We start from the raw sequence: 23,536 nt of genomic DNA on the forward strand, positions 1-23,536 counted from the left end.
ATTGCCAGGAACAAACACAGTGCCTGTAATCACCAATAACTCAGCAATTGCCCAGAGCCAGAAACCAGCACTCTGCCTGTGATCATCAGCTATCCAGAACTAATGCTGTAATCACAAATTACACAGAGCCAGGAACTAGCACTGTGCCTGTATCGAATAAACGTGTTTCCCCACTTGAAACTACAAATGTTATTCCACTACCTCATATACTAAGTGCCCCCCCACATCTCTTTTATTGGGAGCTCATTTGGATTTCCTTACCCCATGTTTCATGTCATTGGGCCTGATTCAGAGATGGAAAATATGCAAAAGTTGCAGGAGGCGCCTTGTGTAAAAAGACGCCTCCTGACGGCTTATCTGATCCGCTGCTGCGTCCGACGACGCAGCATCAGATCATCATCGCCACTATCAGGCAGGCATTCGCTATCTGAGTAACCTTAAGCTTACCCAGATGGCAAAAACCACCGGACAGCTGTGACCGAATCGGTCCAGCGTCCGTCTCGGAATCTGTCCTGTTGTATGTAATTGGTTTGTACCCCTCACTGTATAGCTCTGCGTAATATGCTGATAGATTGAATTTGAAGTGTAAGGAAGTCAGGCTCTATAATAGCCTTTGCTGCTGCACGTTACTGTCTTGTGTTCTGCATACAATCCGCTTCCTTAGAGCCAAAAAATGTTTGGCAACACCAGGTAAGGAGCGGACTCTCTTATATTACAGTGGGTGCAGCTGGGGGACGTGAAGCGGAAGCTGCTGCCAGCAATTGGAAGAAGTGTGATGCCGTAGCCAAGATCCTGGCATCCTGTCCGCAGCAGTCACTGACCGTGGAAGAATATTACCAGAAGGTCTGCCCACAGGTAACAGACCACGGAACTGTCACTATTGGTCACTGCCAAAAATTCCCGTATTTGTCTTTTATTCTTAGTTATTTGTCAGTAGAGAACATGGGCCTGGTTCTGAGCGGGACGCATCGGCGGCTGCTGTTTTCATTCGCCCGCGGCTTCCTACTTACTCTAATGTGAGAGTCCGCCAGTGTGTTTGGCAAATCCTGAATGACTGCACGCAGAAGCCTATCCCGCCCACTGTTTTTACATCCACAGCCGGAGTCGCCGTCACTAGTATCGTGACAATGCACCCACGTTCAAATTATCCGTTAAAAACAGGCTCTGTCTGCACGCTACACTCGCGTATTGAGGCCGGCTTACCCGCCTACGACACACTTATGACACGGGGCATGGTCACTGTTCAGTTAGGCCCATTTGTAGTGTGGTTTCTCTACTGGCAGATCAATCCGTCCGCACTGCCGATCTCCTTCAGTGAACGTCTGCCTGATCCGGCTTAGCCGGCGATTTTCTTTCTTTGGCGCATTCGCAGTATGCTGAAATTGGTGACATCTGTCCACAAATGCTCTTGCGTCTGACTCAGAACCAGGCCCCATAAGTGCTCACTGTCACCCTGATTTTGGGGAGTACCACTGTGCACAAGCATTGCTCAGACCTTTGAGGAACCCGTTTTACATTGTACTGCATGCAGCTGTTACTGGCGCCCCCTATTGCTTTCATTCCTCAGAACAAGGCAGCAGAGGAACTGTGCTAGATCAACCTGTAGCCAATCGCAGCATACTAAATTTATCAGCAGTGCAAAGTATTTCAGATTGACTAACTCCCGTGACCTCCCAACTGATAGCTGTAGTATCCAATTTCTGCATTAAAACATTAAGGGCGGAATTCAATTGTTGCTCATGTCGGGCGCGATCAGCTGACAGCACTCCATTTCAGCTCGCCGCCCCAGGGGGGGGGGCGAGCCGAAATAGGCGAAAAATGACCTGTTTGGGCGTCCAAACTGCACTTTTCGCGATCGCGCCCAGCACTTTGGTCGGGGGAAGCCGATTTACGTGGCTAAACCCGACCGAAAAAGCAGTAACAATTGAATAGCGCCCTGTGATCTCCCGTCACTTTAGACGGGAGATACGGACTGCGAAAACAATTGAATATCGCCCTTATAATGCAGTTTAGTGATGAGGTTCCTTTCAGACTAGTGTTGGAAACACCGGGGTGGTAAATGCAAATTTATTTTCTTCTGTTGTTCCCAGATCCTGGACTTACTACACATCCAGGACACGCTGACAGCACGTCAGTTTCAAAGAGTCGCTACTGAAATTTTCCTGAAGATGGCACGGGATCACCCTCAGCTGGCAGAGGAACATCTCATTCTACCCATGCTGCAGCCCTTACTGTGCTGCACCATGGCACAAGCAGGTGAGCGGCTGAACTGCCTCAGAGAGACGGAAATGTATGAGCCACTTACCTGTAGGCTGTAGTGAGGAGGTAGTTCTTCCCCTAAACTGCTTTCATCTCATGCACCCAATTGCTGATGCTGAAACTGCGACATACGTCTATTTGCAGTTAAATTCCTTTTTGTTTTTCAAAAATATATTTATTGTGGCTCAAAACAGTACAGTAGAAAACGTCAGGAAATCACGACATTAAAGAATAAAACAATGAGCAGTTTGGTGGGATTAGCGAATATATACCTAACTATCATTTACAGTTATGTTTATTCAGAGATCATGGCTAGAGAGGCCAATCCCGGGTTGTTATTTCAATCCCAGGATTCGGGATTGAAAAACGCTCAATCCCGGGATTGAAAAACGCTCAATCCCGGGATTACTGGGATTGAGTTGGACAATGGGGCCGGCAGTGTGGCTGAAGGGGCGGGCAGAAGTGGGGCTGCGCAGTGTGACGTCACACTGCGCAAAGCTCCCGGGTGAGTGCTGCAAGTGCTCAGCGCTGCCCGGCATATCAAAAAACGAAATAGCGCATGCGATCATTAGTCCCGAAATCCCGGGATTGGAAGCTCCAATCCCGGGATTCGTATCCCACCAATTTTGGACCAAAATCCCGGGATCCAATCGATCCCGATCCCAAGATTGGTCTTCATAATCAGCGCCTTTATTTAAAACGGCAATAGAAATAAATGCCAGACAAGCCTTGTTTAGCATTTATCTCTATTGCCGTTTTAAAATCATCAGTCAAAGCCACTTATGATCGGTGACTTTGACAAACCGCATCTAAGTAAATTTACCCCTTTTAGTGTGTGAGGGGCTGGATGCTCAGTGTATAAGGCCATGGACTAGTCATGTGTGTTGATGCATTACTCTCCATGCACTATAATACGTCTGATTCTCCGATGTGCATTATTTATTCAGAAATTGTATTCATCTTTTAAGAAATTTTGATCACGTATTTAATTTTAGAATCAATTGAGTCAATTCACCCAACACTAGTTACAGTGTAGCCCAGGTCATGGGACCAGCGAGTACCTGGCGCATCCTATAGACCAGGGGTGGCCAGAATTTTGTACTCTGGGATCTACATTTAAAGCTAAAAATCTTTTGTAATCTACCGAGTATCTACATTTGCTCACAAGCGTGAAAAAGGGGAGTGGTGTGCAAAAATGTGGGCGTGGCCTTGAAGCAAGGGGCATGGGGACTGTCCTGCTAAAATCACACATTGGCCCCCCAGAGGGGAAATAAAAAACCATATACACACATTGGCCCTCACATAAAAAAATATATACATTAAATTGCCCCAGCCCCCTACAGAATACTGACCTGTTTGAGAAAGAGGAACTCCAATTTCTTTTTGGACGCTGCTGAATGCTGTTGGACAGGGACGGGCCAACGCGATCGGCTGGTTGAGTGTCTGCGGTCGGCCACCCCTGCTATATACACTCCGGGTAATTACATTCTAGCAGCTGCCTGTGCCCAGATTGCATACAAATGCTATCATTAATAAATGGGCCCCTGTATGTGATAGAGCCCGGCTTCTACTCACCCCAGACGACCTGCGCTAAGCTCTCTCCATGTCTGGGGGTTGTAGTGCACCAGAAACAATCATTTCTACTTCAGGGTCCATAGGGGGTCCACAGGGTTGACCTTGGGGTATAGCTTGGATCTGGATCCACAGGCACCATACAGTTAAAGGAAGAAATGTAGTGTATGCGCTTGACTAATTAGCTGCTTAAAATTAAAATAGTAATAGTGCAAAAAGTGTTTAAGCGCTTGTGGTGATCTGAGCGGACAAACAAAACAAACATACAAATAACACATATATGTTTATGCTCTTTTGTTACTAATGAGAGTGGCAGCTTGCTGGTATCTTATCAGCGTTGCTGTGGGTGGGAGTCCGTATGCCCGTTCCTCTCCTAACTGTCCCTTACTATACCTCAGAGTGTCCGGTGATAGCGGCGGTCTTCTCCCTTGCACGGGGTGCCTTCTCACTCCGGAACACGACTCTGCTTGCAGCGCTGTAAGTGCGGCCGCGGCAGCCGGGTATCTGCAGGCTCTAGCGGTGAGGACTGTTCCACGTGACTCCAAACTCTCCTGCTCCAACGCGTTTCGGACCTCGCTGGGTCCTTTGTCAAGGATAGGGATTGGGCTGCTCATTGCCTCTATTTATACTGTTCTTTATTAAGTGCTAAGTTAAAACAGGAAGTCTGTACCTTGTGACTTCCTTCTTTTTTTGGTGGCAACCATGTGTTGACAAAATTTTTTTTTTTTTTTTTTTAAATAAAATCCACTTTAAAATCCATATATTAGTCATTTGTATTTCTTGCCGATTCGCCGCTCATTCTATAAATACTATGTGTGTGTAAAATTATTAAAAGGATATTGTCATGTATGAAGATATATACTAGGAATTCTATGTCATTTTTAAAATTTATAAAAAAGCTTTTAGTTCAATGTCTATATTCAACCCATATGGGTCCAAAGTTCTCAACATATAGATCCATTTTGTTTCAGTTTTTTTCAATAAAGTGATTATGTCCTCACCCCTCCAATTGGGGGTCACTTTTTGAATGCCCATAAATTTCAAGCCTTCTGGGTTTCTTCCACCATGCACCATACAGTTAAAGCTTTAGCTCCCAGGATGCACTTGGGTCCTTCTCTATACCCCGCCCCCGAGCCACAGGCACCTCAGTTTCAGTTTGGTGCCTGCCGAAGTCGGTTGCACTGTGCAGTGGGGCTGCAGGAGCAGCTCTTAGCGCCGCTCGCAGGGATAAACGCAGTCAGTTGCCGCCGGTCTCTGGGGACAGACCGGCGGCGCTAGTAGCGGCGGGCTCCCCCTCATGCAGGCATACCCCGCGCTCCGCTGGACCACCAGAGTATAAGTTCCGGAGGGGAACCGGCATCCCTGGGGTTAAATACTAGCCAGGGGAGGCAGCCTTCCCTGGTTTAGCGGCTCCTCCCCTCAGCTCAGCGTGCCTTTTCTCATGTGTACTGGCGTCGCTGAGCTGCTCCTCTGCTGGCCACTCCTCCTCAGAGCTCTCCGGCGGCCATCTTTAGAAGGTTATAACGCAGACTCCCAGGCAGGTGCATGGTCAGGTCCCCCTGTGTACCTCTCCCCTACCAAAAGGACAGTGTACACAGCACTATAACTCCCCCCAGACACTGAATCTGGGTGGTTGATGGTAGCGATTGGTGCAGTAAGTACAATCTTCCTGCATTGTATGTGACTTTGCTAGTGCTGCTGTCTGTACTTATTTTCTAATTACTGTCAGCTTATATCTATCCCTTTGCTTCTCCTACAGCCCGAAGGTGTGTGGAGGAGGGGTGTTTTTCTATTAACCTCACTCTTATAAATCATGTATTTGTGAGGTCAGTCACATACTGTTGTGTGCTACACAGTACCATATTTTTGGGCCTGTTTGTGTTGCATGCTGGTGAGTGCGGGGGTGTTAACACTGTATGTCCTCTGCTGATAAGTATTTATTGCATCATGTCTGATGAGGAGACTGAGCACTCCGGGGCTCTTGTGTTGCTTTCCTGCAGACGCTGTTCTGCTGGTGTTAATGGGGGGGATTTATCTCAGGATGGTCTGTGCGGGCAGGCCCCTCTATACCCCCTATGCAGCAGGACCCCCCTTGGGCGATGTTTTCACAAGTGCTGACATCTATTGCAGACAAGTTGTCGATCCCTACAGTGACCCCTTCTGGGGCATTGTCCCATTCCCCGGATATTCCGCAGGTATTGCGGTCTCCCTCCGGGGCCCAGACTGTGAGACAGTATTCGGGGCTGCCTGTGTATGTCCAGCCTCCCCCCTGTATCACAACAGTCTGTGGTGCCTTTTCAGGGCTTCCCTCAGTCGGCTCCTCCGCCTTGGGTGGATGTTCGCTCCAACTCGGTACAGAGTTTGGCGGCCTCATCCTCGGCTTTTCAGTCATTTTTGCAGGGTGATGTGCCACAGAAGGCGACTAAGCGGCCTGTTGTGAGTTTACTCACTGCGCAGGTATCAGAATCGGATCCCTCTTCAGATGATGGAGAGGTCCATGAGGATTCTGATTTGGGTGCTGTGGGACAGGAGGTTGAGCCTAGGTCCTCCATTAATGTTCCAGCATTAGTTAGGGCGGTGCAGGCTATTCTCAATATAGAAGAAGAGGCACCGGTCCCTAAGTCGAAGTTTCCTGACTTCAAGAAAGCAAAGGTTACTTCTAATGTGCTCCCTCTGTCCGATCAGTTGGTGGATCATATGGCGGCGGCCTGGCAATTACCCAGCAAGAGATTCCAACCGCAGAAAAGGTTGGCTTCTCATTATCCCTTTCCTGAGGATCATTGCAGGAAATGGGAGACTCTACCGGCGGTGGATTCACATGTCACTCGCTTGGTTAAAACCGCTACGCTACCATTGCCGTCTATTTCCTCTTTAAAGGATCCAACGGACAGGAAAGTGGAGATTTGTTTGAAGTCCATTTACTCGCTCTCCGGAGCGGTGGCGCGCCCATCCATGGCCATTTCCTGGGTGGCTAAAGCCATTGAGAACTGGGCCAATGCCTTGGAGGATTCTCTTACGGACGATGTTCAGAGGGCATTAGTGGCACAAATGAGGGATGCCGCTTCCTATATTGGGGAGGCGTCATTGGACGCAGGCATGTTAACCTCTAGAGTTTCGGCTGCGGATGTGTCTGCTCGGAGATCCTTGTGGCTGTGGTCCTGGAGGGCTGATACGGACTCTAAAACGGGTCTGGAGGCTCTCCCCTTTAATGGAGAATTGCTATTTGGTCCGGATTTGGACAAAATAGTGGATACCTTGGCTAAGTCCAAGTCGGCTTTTCTCCCTTCGGCTTCTGCGCCGGCTAGGGTGAGGAGCACTGCTTTTCGGTCCTTTCGGGTTCAGGGTAAGGCCAAGGGCCAGTCCTTCCCGAGACATTCAGCGACCAAAGCCTCATCCAAACCGGATGAGAAACAGAAGCAGGCATGGAATGCTCGGCGCCTCTCTTCCAAACAGGAGGATAAACCTGCTGCCTGACGGGACGGGCCTCTCCAGTACCACCACGGATGCTTGGGTTCGAGAAGTAGTCTCTCAGGGGTACGCCCTGTCGTTTCGGTGTAGGCCGCCTCACCAATTTTTTTTGCACGAGTCCTTCGCTGGACGAGTCCAAAGCTTCCCATCACTGTTTCTGGTGCAGAAACCCAATGGGTCTCATCGCCCTATTCTGAATTTAAGGTCTCTGAACAAGTACCTCAGAGTTCCCAAGTTCAGGATTGAAACATTGCGTCCATCATCCTGGCGATGGAACCAGGGGACTTCATGGTCTCCCTCGATATCCAGGACGCCTATCTCCATGTGCCCGTAGCACCGGCACATCAGCGGTACCTGAGGTTTGCTATCCTAAACCATCACTACCAATTTCAGGCGTTGCCTTTCGGTCTTTCCACGGCTCCGAGGGTTTTCAACAAGGTGATGGCAGTCATGGCTGCCCACCTTCGGGGTCAGGGTATATGGCTGCTGCTGTACCTGGACGATCTGCTGCTGCTGGCGAGCTCCCCGGAGGTGCTTCTTCATCATCTCCACCTGACAATTGCTTGTCTTCAAGCACACAGGTGGTTAATAAATTGGAAGAAGTCGTCTCTGATCCCATCTCAACGGATGGTCCATCTGGGAGCACTTCTGGACTCCAGTCAACAAAGGATTTTCTTGACTCTGGAAAAGGTATCCTCCCTACAACTGAGGATACACAGTTGCCTGAGCAGTGGCAGGGTGTCAATACATTCGGCAATGAGAGTCCTGGGGTCCATGGTGTCGGCATTCGACATGGTGGAGTTCGCCCAGTTCCATTCCAGTCCCCTGCAGGGGCAGATTCTTGTGGAATGGAATGGGTTGTCCCGCCGGATCCGATCCCAGATGCTGGTATTGTCCCCGGAAGTGCGCCGGTCCTTGGCGTGGTGGCTGCAGTCAGCTCATCTCAGCCAGGGTCGCCCCTTTTGGATTCCGGACTGGGTTCTGCTCACGACAGAGGCTAGTCTCCAGGGTTGAGGGGCAGTGACCTTCTCGTTGTCTCTTCAGGGCCGTTGGTCGGCGGAGGAGGCCGTCCTTCCCATAAACATTCTAGAGCTACTGGCAGTGTACCGTGCTCTTCTGGCGTCAGGCACCGTTCTTCTCGGAAGAATAGTTCAGGTACAATCAGACAACGCCACCACGGTGGCATACATAAATCACCAGGGAGGAACTCGCAGTCGAGCTGCGATGTCGGAAGTGTCCCAAATCCTGACTTGGGTGGATTGCCACCTTCCAGCAATATCGGCAGTCTTCATCCCGGGAGTCCTCAATTGGGGGGCAGACTTCCTCAGCCGTCACGACGTGCATCCCGGGGAATGGTCGCTTCACCCAGAGGTGTTTCAACTTCTCGTGGACAAGTGGGGACTGCCGGAATTGGACCTGATGGTCTCTCGTCACAATTACAAGTTGCCCATATACGGCTCAAGGACAAGGGACGCAGGCGCAAGCCTAGTGGATGCGTTGTCAGTGAAATGGTCGTTTCACCTAGCGTATCTGTTTCCTCCAATCTCCCTGCTCCCTCGGGTACTCAGAAAGATCAAACGGGACGGAGGCACGTTTCTGCTGGTGGCTCCAGCGTGGCCCAGACGTCCTTGGTACTCCGATCTCAGGGGCCTGTCTGTAGACGCTCCGTACCTTCTGCCTCAACGTCGGGATCTGCTGTCTCAGGGTCCCTGCCTTTACCTGGATCTGGGTCGAATGTCTTTGCCGGCGTGGCTCTTGAGACAGCCGTCTTAAGGTCCTGGGGCTTTTCAAGCTCTGTCAACAGTACCATGCTTAGGGCACATAAACCTGCCTCTGCACGGATTTACCACAGAGTGTGGCACACTTACTTTCAGTGGTGCGAGTCTAGAAGCTATGACCCTCAGGTGTTCAGAGTTTCTAGGATTTTGCCATTTCTGCAGTCAGGTCTTGACCTGGGCTTACGGCTTGCTTCCCTAAAAGTTCATGTATCGGCCCTGTCAGTGTGGTTCCAACGAAGGATTGCCACACTGCCTGACGTTCACACCTTGTTCCAAGGTGTGCTGAGGATCCAGCCTCCCTTTGTGCCTCCATTGGCTCCGTGGGACTTGACAGTGGTTCTTCGGGTCCTGAGTTTTTGCCTAAAGTGGTTTCTAAGTTCCACATAAATCAGGAACTTGTGGTGCCAGCTTTTCAGGCTCCGGGTCTTACGACTGGCGAGGCTTCGCTGGACGTGGTCCGGGCTCTCAGAATTTATGTTGAACGGACGGCCTCTGTTAGGAAGTCCGATTCGTTGTTCATCCTCTTTGGTTTCCTTAAGAGGGGTTGGCCTGCCAACAAACAAACTTTAGCCCGTTGGCTTTGTTCTGTTATTAGGGAGGCTTATATACAGGAACGTTTGCCTGTTCCAGCCTCGGTTAAGGCTCATTCCACTCGGTCTGTAGGCCCTTCTTGGGCTGCTAGACGTGGTGCCTCCGCTGTTCAGCTGTGCAAGGCAGCCACTTGGTCTTCAATTCAGACATTTTTGAGGTTTTAATGCGTTTGACACCTTTGCCTCTCAGGATGCATCCTTCGGGCGCAGGATTCTCCTTTCTGTCAGGAGCGTCCCCGCCCTTAGTTGAACTGCTTTGGAACATCCTCAAGGTCAACCCTGTGGACCCCCTATGGACCCTGAAGTAGAAAACAAGAGATATGGTAAGAACTTACCTTTGTTATCTCTGTTTCTACGAAGTCCATAGGGTCCACAGGGCGCCTGCCCTGACGCACCTGGCTTCACATGGGCTGTGGTACTGGTCACCGGTGTTTCCGTCTCCCATTTCTGTGAGTATGGTTTCTTGTGTGTTCCAGTCTTCCTTCTCTCTGTTTAGTCTCCTCCTTCGGCCTAGGCTACTTACCAACTGAGGTACCTGTGGCTCGGGGGCGGGGTATAGAGGAGGACCCAAGTGCATCCTGGGAGCTAAAGCTTTAACTGTATGGTGCCCGTGGATCCAGATCCAAGCTATACCCCAAGGTCAACCCTGTGGACCCTATGGACTTCGTAGAAACAGAGATAACAAAGGTAAGTTCTTACCATATCTCTTGTTATTATGCTCTAAAAGACCATGTGAAGTATATTTACAGCACCTACTTTAATCCCACCAGCGCCTGATTGGTTGATCTTGCATGAGCCAGTGCTTTCTATGCAGACAATAGAGATAAATGGTCAGAGTGGCCGCAGCATACGCGCAATTCTTACATAACTTGTGTTCAACTCTACATGAGCCCCATTAATGTATATTGGGCACAATATGGTGACACTTGATTGTTTATACAGTACAGGTACAATAACACATATGGTACAGGTGCTTGTTTATACAGTACAGGTACAATAACAAAATAATAATGGAATCAAAGAGAGGGGGAGGGAAATAACCGACCCACCCAACCTTCCATTCATTCCTAAGTTCCAGGCCCAGAAAATAAAGTTCTCCTCTCAGAGATATTACTGCACCTTCCCTGGAGTTGATGTCACCCTGCTTTGGAACCTGGGTAAAAGCCCCCAGACCTCTCACAGCTGCCCTATCCCAGCAGATTATGACACAACATAAATAATAGATTCAAACAGAATTTTATTTATAATTGTCTCTAAATACAGATAATTGCTGCAGCTGTGCGACACAGGAAGCAGTCACTTTGGTGGCAGGAACTAGGCTTCAGCCGTGGGATACAGGTGGTCTTCAGTTAGGGTGTGGAAGCACCTACAGCAGATGTGTTTATGAGAGTCAGCTGTGGGATACGGGAGGACTTGATTGGACTTCTACTCCCTCAACCACAGAGCAGCCCTAATTCAGGTGTGTTGGGAGGTGCTGGGATACAGGAAACCTTCCCCCTAAGGGCGCCTCTGGTCTTCAGTTTAGGAGCCGGAGCATCAGATGTCTTTCTTGGCTTCAGCGCCTGGAGACGGGAGGGTTTCGGATTTAAGGCAGGAGCTGGTTCAGATCTTGTGCTCCGGTTCATCTGTGGCAATAACGGCAATTTACTAACGAGCAGTGGAGACGCTGGTAGTTTGCCCAGGGTTGCCCAGCTACAGCCATTATCGGCAGAGTCTCTAGATGGCTGTGCTTTGATGCCGTGTCTTTGTGCAGGGCACTGTTCCTGCCGGCCCATGTTAGACGGCTGTTTGGAGGCCGAGTTGTGTAACAGCCTGGCGCAGATTCTATTTTCTGCCTTCTTTTTATAGCCGTAGAAGTCCTCACCTAGGCTATATGGCTTTCTAGGTGAGACATGTTTCCCCTCTACATGTGTATCCTTCATGGTGGCATATGGACTTGTACAGCTGTCTTGGACTTGTTGATGCAGAGCTACATGCTGGGCTCCACGATGGAGGAAGATGGGAGAGTTTCACATCTGAAGCATGATACACTGGTCCAAATGTTTTTCTTGGATTCATCTGTGGCAATAACGGTAATTTAGTAATGAGCAGTGGACATGCTGGTGGTTTGCCCAGTGTTGCCCTACTACAGCCATCACCAGCAGAGTCTCTAGATGGCTGTGCTTTGATGCCGTGTCTTTGTGCAGAGCACTGTTCCTGCCGGCTCACGTTAGACGACTGTTTGGAGGCTGAGTTAGGTAGCAGCTTGGCGTAGATTCTATTTGCTGCCTTCTCCGTATAGTCATAGAGGTCCTCACCTAGGCTATATGGCTTTCTAGGTTTCTCCTCTCCATGTGTGCCCTTCATGGTGGCATATGGACTTGTTCTGCAGCTGTCCTGGCTGGATGAAAATAATGTGGAGCTACAAGCTGGGCTCCTTGATGGTATAGAACCACGACTATACGTGGCCAATTCTCTCATATCTCTGGTAAATTATAAATAATTCACTGACGAAAAACCCCTGCTGCTCTGTAGGCTTACAGGCAGACAGTGGTACAGAATTGCCAGCCAGCAGGGTTCTAAACAGTCACCTGACAATGCCCTTTATGACATAACACTGCTTACAGGTTCTGATGTCACCACTTATGCCTTAAAGGGCCAGTGACACACTAAATTGTGTTTGTTTATAATGCTATTTTATATATATAGGGTAATATCGGTTTAGGAACAGTTCAGCTACCATTCAAGTGCAGTAGATTGGCATTGCCCAGGTTAGACCTGTACAATCTAGCTGGTGTTGTCTCTACCCCATGAAAGCCCTTCTACCATCACTGAGGCCACACTGAGAGGCTTCCACCAGAAAGCAATCACAATAAACATAATGGATAAATTCTCTTATACAATGTGTCAGTGGAGGCTGAGTGACCCTGAGTCACTGCGGATAAGGAGGATGATTCATGCAGCTTGTCCCTGGTCAGATATCATTCATATAGTAACACACCTGTGGAGATCTCAGTGGCTGCCTGTATTCCTGCACCTATATAGCTAACAGCATTAATGACAAGCACAGAACATAATTTGGTATTGTGGCGGCCAGTGTGTTTGGAGAAGTGTTCGCAATGGTTGCCTGTATATATCGAAACTTGGAGAGATTCAGGGGGAGATGTATCGAGCCTTGGAGAGAGATAAAGTGAAGAAATATTAAATACCAACCAATCAGCACAGTGTTTGAAAAATGACAGGATCTGATTGGTTAGTACTTTATATATGCCAAGTTAGACACTGATTGGTAGGTTCTTAAGCTCTCTCCACTTTTTTTCTCCACGGATTAGTACATCTCCCCCTCCCTCCCAATGTCACTAATGACGAGTATAGAACATAATTGTTATTTGCAGTGATCGGTGTGTAGCAGTGAGAATGGAAAACGAGTAACAAATAACAGGGAGGAGTTGAACCAGCCAGACTGAATACACAGGCATGTAGCACCAGTATACAGGAGTCCGGGGTACTTGTATCTGGTCGCAGAGAGCGTATCCTTCCTCAGACGCCGCACGGTTGGGGGCCGGGGCAGCGTCTGGGTGAGAGCTGCAGGTGCTCAGCGCTGCCCGACATAAAAAATAACTAAATGGCGCATGCGATCGTTAGTCTCGAAATCCTGGGATTGGAAGCTCCAATTCCGGGATTCAAATCTCGACTATTTTAGGCCAAAATCCCGCCGGTCCTGATCCCGGGATTGGCCTCCCTAATCATGGCCCATTAGCCTAATGATGAACGTAAAGTATTTAACATTGGCAATTTAGGACTGGAGGGTGCCCGTGTACAGATGTTATAGTAAGATATAGTCAGGAGAAAGGAGCGGGCGAGAGCGGACACGGTGGCTGAAATGGGTGCAGTGTGGACCCCCTGGACCCATGGGCCCAGGTGCACCTCACACGCCCTGCCCTCATTATAGATCCGCAACTGTTATTCAGAGATTGTGCAACCAATTGATGCGGACCAACGTTCCAGTAGGAGTGAAAACATTTTTATTTTCTTCAAATTTTTTGCTAATAACGAATTTGAAAATATTAGTAAATAAAGTTCCTTCTGTAATCATGATGGACAAAAATCGAATGTCGTCCATTTTTTGTTATATAAAATCTATTATGTAAATCAGAGGTAACTTAACCACATAATGCTGTCATTCGGCATTAAATAGCATTTTGTGACGTCTTGCTCCTTTTTGTTTTGCACAAGTTTTCCCATTTATACGGGAAATGAATTAATTTGTGTTACAAGATTGCCGGGTCTGGAAGGAGCTGCGTAATACTGGGGGCCTTTCTTGCCCAATACGGCCTGGGTGCACTGCGGGTGCCTTGTATTGTGCTCGTATGCAGAGTCCGGCCTGGGTGCACTCCGGGTGCCTTGTATTGTGCTCACATGCAGAATACGGGTTGGGTGCACTCCGGGTGCCTTGTATTGTGCTCACATGCAGAATACGGCCTGGGTGCACTCCGGGTGCCTTGTATTGTGCTCACATGCAGAATACGGCCTGGGTGCACTCCGGGTGCCTTGTATTGTGCTCACATGCAGAATACGGCCTGGGTGCACTCTAGGTGCCTTGTATTGTGCTCGCATGCAGAATATGGCCTGGGTGCACTCCGGGTGCCTTGTATTGTGCTCGCATGCAGAATACGGGTTGGGTGCACTCCGGGTGCCTTGTATTGTGCTCACATGCAAAATACGGGTTGGGTGCACTCCGGGTGCCTTGTATTGTGCTCACATGCAGAATATGGCCTGCGTGCACTCCGGGTGCCTTGTGTTGTGCTCACATGTAGAATACGGCCTGGGTTCTCTCCGGGTGCCTTGTATTGTGCTCGCATGCAGAATACGGCCTGGGTGCACTCCGGGTGCCTTGTGTTGTGCTCGCATGCAGAATACGGCCTGGGTGCACTCTGGGTGCCTTGTATTGTGCTCACATGCAGAGTACGGCCTGGGTGCACTCCGGGAGCCTTGTATTGTGCTCACATGCAGAGTACAGCCTGGGTGCACTCTAGGTGCCTTGTATTGTGCTCACATGCAGAATACGGCCTGGGTGCACTCTAGGTGCCTTGTATTGTGCTCACATGCAGAATACGGCCTGGGTGCACTCCGGGTGCCTTGTATTGTGCTCACATGCAGAGTACAGCCTGGGTGCACTCTTGGTGCCTTGTATTGTGCTCACATGCAGAATACAGCCTGGGTGCACTCCGGGTGCCTTGTATTGTGCTCACATGCAGAGTACGGCCTGGGTGCACTCCGGGTGCCTTGTATTGTGCTCACATGCAGAGTACAGCCTGGGTGCACTCTAGGTGCCTTGTATTGTGCTCACATGCAGAATACGGCCTGGGTGCACTCTTGGTGCCTTGTATTGTGCTCACATGCAGAGTACGGCCTGGGTGCACTCAGGATGCCTTGTATTGTGCTCGTATGCAGAGTACGGCCTGGTTGCACTCTAGGTGCCTTGTATTGTGCTCACATGCAGAATACGGCCTGGGTGCACTCCGGGAGCCTTGTATTGTGCTCACATGCAGAGTACAGCCTGGGTGCACTCTAGGTGCCTTGTATTGTGCTCACATGCAGAATACGGCCTGGGTGCACTCTTGGTGCCTTGTATTGTGCTCACATGCAGAATACGGCCTGGGTGCACTCTAGGTGCCTTGTATTGTGCTCACATGCAGAGTACAGCCTGGGTGCACTCTAGGTGCCTTGTATTGTGCTCGCATGCAGAATACGGCCTGGGTGCACTCTAGGTGCCTTGTATTGTGCTCGCATGCAGAATACGGCCTGGGTGCAATCCGGGTGCCTTGTATTGTGCTCGCATGCAGAATACGGCCTGGGTGCACTCCGGGTGCCTTGTATTGTGCTCACATGTAGAAAAAAACCAAAGATTTCCTATTACAGGTTGAGGTATTTAGTGGGCTTTAATGGGTGGGAAGGGAAAGTATTTTAGATGACATGCAAGGGCTAACATTGAGTTTCAAAGTCTTTTTCCTGGCAGACACTGTCCCGTTCTCATCTTTTTATTTCTCTTTGTCTTAGAGAAGCCGGCAGCCCCGGGTGAGACGCTGGTATCGGAACTGGAGCTGTCTCGGTGTGTGGAAGACATCGTTAAGGTAAAAAAACCCGGCCGTATTTCAGCTGGTTGGTTAATCTGAGTTATACAGAGAACACTGCAGGTTATTGAGCAGATTCCTGCAATGGTGAACTCATGCGCGGAAGTCAATTTACGCATTGTTGCAGTTTTTGGTCAGATGTCTTTTCGGGAAATTGGCGCTTTGGGGCGTGAACTGGGCGGTGACCGTGGGACTGCACAGAACTTCTGTCTTCTTGGAGTGCCGTGGGTGTTTAGCTGGAGTTGTGTTATCCTGAGCAGTCCTAACGGGGATGAGGCGCCTGGGTCAGACAGATCTCTTGCATCTAGCATCAGGCTGGTGCGAGTGGTGATACTAATTGTGACGGCTGCATTAGCCCTATGGAAGCTCGCATTAGCATAAGGTAGTAAAACAGGCTTCCGGGGCATCTCATCTATTCTATCTATCTATGGGATGCAATCGGGAAGCCGGCTGACATCATACCGACAGCCGGCTTCCCGACTGTCATATCCTGGCGAGGGTGAAATGCCCGGCGTCTAGATGTAGGCGCCGCTCATTTCACTGACGCCAGGAGACCGGCGCCCGGCATCCCGATCGAAGGGATGCCGGGCTCCGCGGGGGGTGGAGAGTTAGGTTTAGGGCTCCCGTGGGGGACTTAGGGTTAGGTTAGGGGGAGGAAGGGTTAGGGTTAGGCACCCCCCCAGGGGACTTAGGTTTAGGCAGCGGGGAAGGGGGGGTTAGGGTTAGGCACTTGGAGGGGAGGTAAGGGTTAGGCACCCCTAAGGGAGGGTTAGGGTTAGGGGGATAGCTTAGGTTAGTTAATACTTACCTAGGGACGATCGGGATTTCCAGCGTTGTTGGGCTGCCACTGCCGGGATCTATTCCAGTTTCGGGTTGCCGCTGCCGGGAATCATACTGATTATCTATCTATCTATCTATCTATCTATCTATCTATCTATCTATCTATCTATCTATCTATCTCTTATAAATGATTATATTGATCTTTTATCATAAACTAGTATGCCCGTGGCGAACATTTCACCAATTTGTGCCGAGAACATACATTTGGAAAATGCTTTGGTAGATAATGGCTAGTTCATATGTTAATAAGACGGAATCGGGTAATAAAAGACGTGTGTGAAACATAACCGCCTAAGTCAAGCCGTTTTATGGTTTTTGTTGTTTTTTTTTTTTTTTTACCATTTCGCCTATTTTTAAGTGTGATATATTTGGCTATGGACTCTGAAGCAAAATGGCCCGTTTCCAGGGGGTATTGCACGCTGAGCCCCTATAGATGCAAATGATAATGCACTGTTACTTCTACTCACCGTCCGTGGTGGGATACACATAGGAGGTGAGGGACACAGCGGTGGTGGGATACACATAGGAGGTAAGGGACACAGGGGTGGTGGGATACACATAGGAGGTGAGGGACACAGGAGTGGTGGGATACACATAGGAGGTGAGGGACAGGGGTGGTGGGGTATACACTACACAGGAATAATAATTGCTCTGCTGGCAGAGAGTGATGGGCAGGAATCGGTATGGAATCCCGGCTTCCGCATGGCCGGCAGTTCGATTTCCGGCAGCGGCAGCCTGACAGATCAGCAGAGCCCAGCAGCGGAAGCCCGACAGCGCTGGAAATCCCGATCGTCCCTAAGGTAAGTATAAACTAACCTAACCCCCTAACCCTAACCCTCCTTAGGGGTGCCTTACCCTAACCTCCCCCCCAAGTGCCTAACCCTAATCCCCCCTCTAAGTGCCTAACGCTAACCCCCCCTTCCCCGCTGCCTAAACCTAAGTCCCCCGGGTGGGTGCCTAACTCTAACCTCCCCCCGTGGTGCCTAACCCCCCCATCCCCTAGCCTAACCCTCCTGGGGGGTGCCTAACACTAAGTCCCCCCCGGGTGCCCTAAACCTAACCCTTCACCCCACGGCTGTCCGCTCGCGGCGCCCGGCATCCCTTTGATCGGGATGCCGGGCGCCGGTCTCCCGGCATGCGGTAAATGACAGGCGTCTAGATATAGACGCGGGTCAATTATCCCACGCCAGGATAAAGCAGCCGGGAAGCCGGCTGTCGGTATTAAGGTAGCCGGTTTCCCGACTGCATACCGACGGGCAGATGCAGAGAGCGACGGGCAGATGCAGAGGTTGATGGACAGAGGCAGAGGGTGATGGGCAGAGGTTGGCAGGCAGACTGAATTGCCCAGAAGCAGAGGGTGATGGGCAGAGGGTGATGGGAATAGACAGAGTATGATAGGCAGAGGGTAGCGGCCAGAGGCAGTGGGTGATGAGAGAGACACAGGGTAAAGAGCAGTGGGTGATGGACAGAGGGTCATTTCTCGCATGCACATCTGCCCTCTAAAGGTGCCTACACACTTGGCGATGTGCTCTCGATCCGACATTGTGTCCGATTTCCCTTGAACTCTCCCTGGCAGCTCCCTGGCAGTCGTGGGCATGATTTGGTGTTAAAAACTGTATAAATTCACCCATGATGTATCGTGCATCCTGCTATTTCCAGTGCATCGTTTACGAGATTGGCAAATCTGCCCTACAGCACAGCAGATCTGAAGATGCGATATACGACCTGCGGGGACGCGCATCGTGATCGTGAGTGGACACTCACGATTTGGGCATATTTTACACGAATTGTCGTCACGATGCGTCAGAATCTGGCAAACCATGTACAATATCGCTAAGTGTGTAGGCACCTTAACATTTTCCTCACATGCAAATCTGCCCTCCAACATATCCTCACATGCACATCTGCCCTCCAACATATCCTCACATGCACATCTGCCATCCAACATATCCTCACATGCACATCTGCCATCCAACATATCCTCACATGCACATCTGCCCTCCAACATATCCTCACATGCACATCTGCCATCCAACATATCCTCACATGCACATCTGCCATCCAATATATCCTCACATGCACATCTGCCCTCCAACATATCCTCACATGCACATCTGCCATCCAACATATCCTCACATGCACATCTGCCATCCAACATATCCTCACATGCACATCTGCCCTCCAACATATCCTCACATGCACATCTGCCCTCCAACATATCCTCACATGCACATCTGCCCTCCAACATATCCTCACATGCACATCTGCCATCCAACATATCCTCACATGCACATCTGCCATCCAACATATCCTCACATGCACATCTGCCCTCCAACATATCCTCACATGCACATCTGCCATCCAACATATCCTCACATGCACATCTGCCATCCAATATATCCTCACATGCACATCTGCCCTCCAACATATCCTCACATGCACATCTGCCCTCCAACATATCCTCACATGCACATCTGCCATCCAACATATCCTCACATGCACATCTGCCATCCAATATATCCTCACATGCACATCTGCCCTCCAACATATCCTCACATGCACATCTGCCATCCAACATATCCTCACATGCACATCTGCCCTCCAACATATCCTCACATGCACATCTGCCATCCAATATATCCTCACATGCACATCTGCCCTCCAACATATCCTCACATGCACATCTGCCCTCCAACATATCCTCACATGCACATCTGCCCTCCAACATATGCTCACATGCACATCTGCCCACCATCTTACCCCCCCAAACAGCTTTTTGCTTACATATCCTATTGCCCCAATGAAAGAAACAGTTCTAGCTACATTGTGCTCTATAGACCATTATTCTGTAAAACACATAATTAATTTCCCCTAAATTGGGATTCTGATAAGTGAAGTATTAAAAATTATTATATATAAAGAAGGTCCAGAAGAGCATAATAATAATAAGTGATTAAAAAATTCTATATCAACTGTAACCTGCTCAGGATATAATTTTGTATATATTTAAAAAAAAAAAATTTACCACTTTTCACCCTTTTATCATATAGAGATAGAGGAGAGAGAGATCAATGATCCTGGAAGACATTGAGGGGTGCTTGTGATAAGCTAGGGCAGAGCATAGACTGGGTTACAGTGGGCTGGGGATGGATGGTAGTGGGGCTGTGGATGGGGGGTAGTGGGCAGGCTGAGGAGTCAGGTGAGGTGGGCTCTAGTTAACAGGGTCATACTCAGTCACCTCATCTGTCACCAGTTATTAGGGAGTGTCAGCTCACTTCAGAGTGCATTGGGCACTTACTGCAGACAGTGCCCACCATACTGTCCCCTCCTGCCTCCACCACGCAACTAAAGACCCATACATCCTGACCTGCAGGACATACCCAGCTTACATCACCTCTCACAGCAGGGCTCCGCAGCACTTGATGGTACTCCCAGTCACTGATCGCTTCCTCCCACTTACTGTACCTGTCCTGTGACACTGCCGGGGCCACATGGCCTGTCACATGTGTAGGACTTGTCTGAGTAGTGTACTGGCAGACCTGGTAAGGGCCGCTGGAAAGGGGAGGAGCACACCACCCTCGAATGCACTGCTAAAAGGTGGTCCTATGCAATTCTGGATTACCCAGTAGTTTCTTCTATGGCTGCTTGCAAACCATGGAGTAGAGGCACACATTGGGCATAGCGGCGGCTGCAGTGACCCGCGGCTGCCGCCACTGTCATATAGTAAAAGAGACATCCTTCTTTTTTTTTGCAGACTTAGCGCCGCCCTCCAGGTGCCAGCACCCATAGGCAGCTGCCTAATGGTGGTGCTGGCCCTGTACAGGAGACTGGCAGTGTGCCCACATAGGGCATAGTACATGTTATCTAAAGGAGACTGGCAGTGTGCTGACATAAGACATAGACTAGTATGTGTATGGTGTATGCAGGTGACAGGCACTGCCACTTTGGAGTATTGTCTTATACCACATGACACAGAGCCTGCACAGATCCCTCTTTCCCCCCTACCCCTATGTCACTGTGCCCCCATCTCCTGTATAATCCCTGCAGTGCAAACACCAGGGCCAGGCTGAGCTGCATATATGGTGGCTCTGTGCAGCTGGCGAGAGATACATGCAGCACAGGCCACTTCATCTCGGTACTCGCGGGTCACACTGACCTGTGTATGCTGGAGTGCCCTGCTACTTTCGCAGCAAGAGTCTTATTTCAGCAGCCGGCGACATGCAGGCGACAAAGACGAGCGGTCGGATCACTCAGCACCCGGCTGGAAGGGACTGTGCTGTGCTTGTGCGGAGACTGAGAGTGGCTGCTGACGTAACGAGTCTTGTCTCCGCCCCCTCCCGCGGAGATTTCCTTAGACATCCCTACAGCAGTTATACTGGGCCCCAGACCGCGGATCACTTTGATGATACCCCTGCCCAGTAAGGGAAGACTTGGGCACTTTCAAGCTGGCTCGCCGGGCCAGCGGAGATCGTCCTCCACCGCTTGCTGCGGTTTAGGATCAGTCACCAGCAGGAGCCATCTCAGTTCCCTACAGAGGTGCTGGACTGGACTTACGTTAACAGCAGCAGTGGGATCACTGCTGCTAAGCTAAGCTACAATGAAGGACCAGCCGGTCTGTGGATTATCAATGATGATGATCCGACTGGCAGCGGGCGGGCGGGCGTAGTATGAGGGTCTGTCCTGTCATTAATCAGGGTAGTGGGAGATAGAGGGCAGCAGCACAGCAGGGCTTCTGATCGTGCTTGAGTAAGCCAAGCCTCCGCTTACAGCCCTGCAGGCCAAACAAAAAAAAAATGTTGAGTGCTTGAAGTGCCGGTATGTCATACCGTTGCATACCGGCACACTTCGAGCACTGATGTAATAGCTATGTCATGCAGCCAGCCGGCCAATCAGGAGCCGAACTGGGCAGAACGTAAACCGTGTCCGCACATGGCTAGAGCGCCGGGTCCATGAGAGAGCGCAGACCACCAGTAGTGCGTGAGAACATCAGCCGGCGGCGCTTCCCCCGAATAACTGTGCTGGCCGGCTCGGTGTTCTGGTAGTTTTCTTGACTTTTCAGGTTAGCTATACCAAAGAATTTATTATGGTTTTTGACTTTATTTTTTTTTTGTAACTCAAATTTTATTCAGTTTTATTCCAAATTCTGTAATTTATTGCTGATTGAAGATACGGGGTATGGTAATGAAGGGTACATTGTAGGGAATAGTCACATAACACCATTATGAATGCAGGATGTCCTGTGCTCTTCATCGCTGGTCCTGTGATTTGCAGGTGTTTGTGGTTGGCAATGACGTCACATCCACCTTGTTGAATTTCACCAGACAAGTCCTCTCCGTCATTTTCTCCACATACTGTTTCTCTCGGCAGAACGCCTCCCATTTACGGTAAGAAAACAGCCAAAACTATTTTATAGCAGGTAACACCCAGATACTAGTTTATATTTTGTAGGTCCGATATCTACATGGGCTGAAATCCGGTGGGCATATGCACACGTGCAGGCGTTACTGCTGTACCTGTGTGAGTGGGTCGGTTACAGAGTTTTCAACCATGAAAGTGGATTTAAATGTAAAACCACCTTAGATGTGATCTTAGCGGAAGGCATACAAATAGTACAACAAAATCACAGACATATGCATGTAGAAATGGATTAATATTAAGAAAAAAAAAACCACATTTTAATAAACAGTGTATTGGGTGACAGTTGGAAAACTTACCCTGATGGGAAGTTGGGTCCAAACAATAGTTTGCTAAACTTTGTCCCATTTGTAATGTTTGTATGACTGATATGTATCTCATTTGTAATGTGCCATTAAGGAGCAGAGTTCTTGTGTTTTATAAACAATTTTTACAGTGTGTTGGGATTTTCTTAATTCTATTTAACCAATTCATGCCCGCTGCTCACAGCTCTCCATGCCAGGACGTGCTGCTTTGGTTCCTAGAGAAGTCCGACAGAGACTCGGCAGTGGCAGCGCTGGCAGGACTGAGTGGCATGGAAGCCTCCCTCCCTTCTCTGCCTCACTGCTGTCACATCAAGCCAGGGAGCTTGGGCGGAGCCCTCATCATTGTACGGGAAGACCAGAGGTAAGAGGTATGGTCATTGTCACTGCTGTTACTCACCACTAGATGGCGCTCTAATTTACCAAACTCCAATGGGCAGCAAAATGAAAGTTCTGCTAATATTAGGAGCTTTTTTTTATTATTATTTTTTTTAATTGGCTGTGTAGTTTCAGGAAAAAGAGATAATAATATAACACGCTAAGTATTAATCCTAAATAACAGCAAATACTCAGTATGACAAAGTATTGATTGTATTAAACCCAACTGCCGTCATATACAGCCTGTTACCCGGGACACAGAGTGCATCGACTTAAACCCCACAAGTAACCCCAATGCCCCCCATACAGCACTTCTGTGCCCACAGTACATAGCCACACTCAATTAGACTGATTTAATTAGCATATCAAATTAGAAATGTATCTAATTTATGGATGAGGTTAGTAAAACATTTCAATATTGTTAAAATAGAAACTAAAAATTATTTTATGCTGAGATTTTCTTTCTGTAAATATCTGATTCCCTTTGTGTCGCTGTGTAATTCCCTAATCTGCTGACTCCATTGTGTCTATCTGTGAAGTGCTGCTCTTGTCTGTACCTGTCTGTCTGATCACCCTTGTACTGTGTAATGTTGCTATGTTCCTCCACTGTGCGGTGCTGCCGAACCCTTCTGGCACTGAATAAATAAAAGCTAATTATATTTTATTTTTTAATGAATGTGGATTTATATATATTCCTGTCTTTATTCATTTGCTGTAGAGGTTTGGTCTCCTAGGTCTCCTCTTCTGTCTCCTATTCCTAATGTTAGCGGCTCACATGCAGATGAGCGACAGGAGACAGATTCAGCAGGCATTCTAATAAT

General features: G+C 49.2%; 1 protein-coding gene across 1 annotated transcript in view; it reads left to right on the forward strand.

Moving 5' to 3' along the window:
* The window catches only part of LOC148453325 (transport and Golgi organization protein 6 homolog), a 106,150-nt gene that overhangs the window by 41,636 nt on the left and 40,978 nt on the right, over positions 1 to 23,536 (forward strand). The window contains exons 5-9 of the mRNA XM_088462286.1: positions 719 to 855; positions 2,091 to 2,256; positions 15,707 to 15,780; positions 21,892 to 22,004; positions 22,525 to 22,701. Coding sequence (XP_088318412.1) covers positions 719 to 855; positions 2,091 to 2,256; positions 15,707 to 15,780; positions 21,892 to 22,004; positions 22,525 to 22,701 — 667 coding nt within the window. The remainder of the gene's footprint in view (positions 1 to 718; positions 856 to 2,090; positions 2,257 to 15,706; positions 15,781 to 21,891; positions 22,005 to 22,524; positions 22,702 to 23,536) is intronic.

The sequence above is a fragment of the Taudactylus pleione genome, unplaced genomic scaffold (genome assembly GCF_031769625.1).
Source record: "Taudactylus pleione unplaced genomic scaffold, aTauple2 ptg001183l, whole genome shotgun sequence".
Taxonomy (NCBI): Eukaryota; Metazoa; Chordata; class Amphibia; order Anura; family Myobatrachidae; genus Taudactylus; species Taudactylus pleione.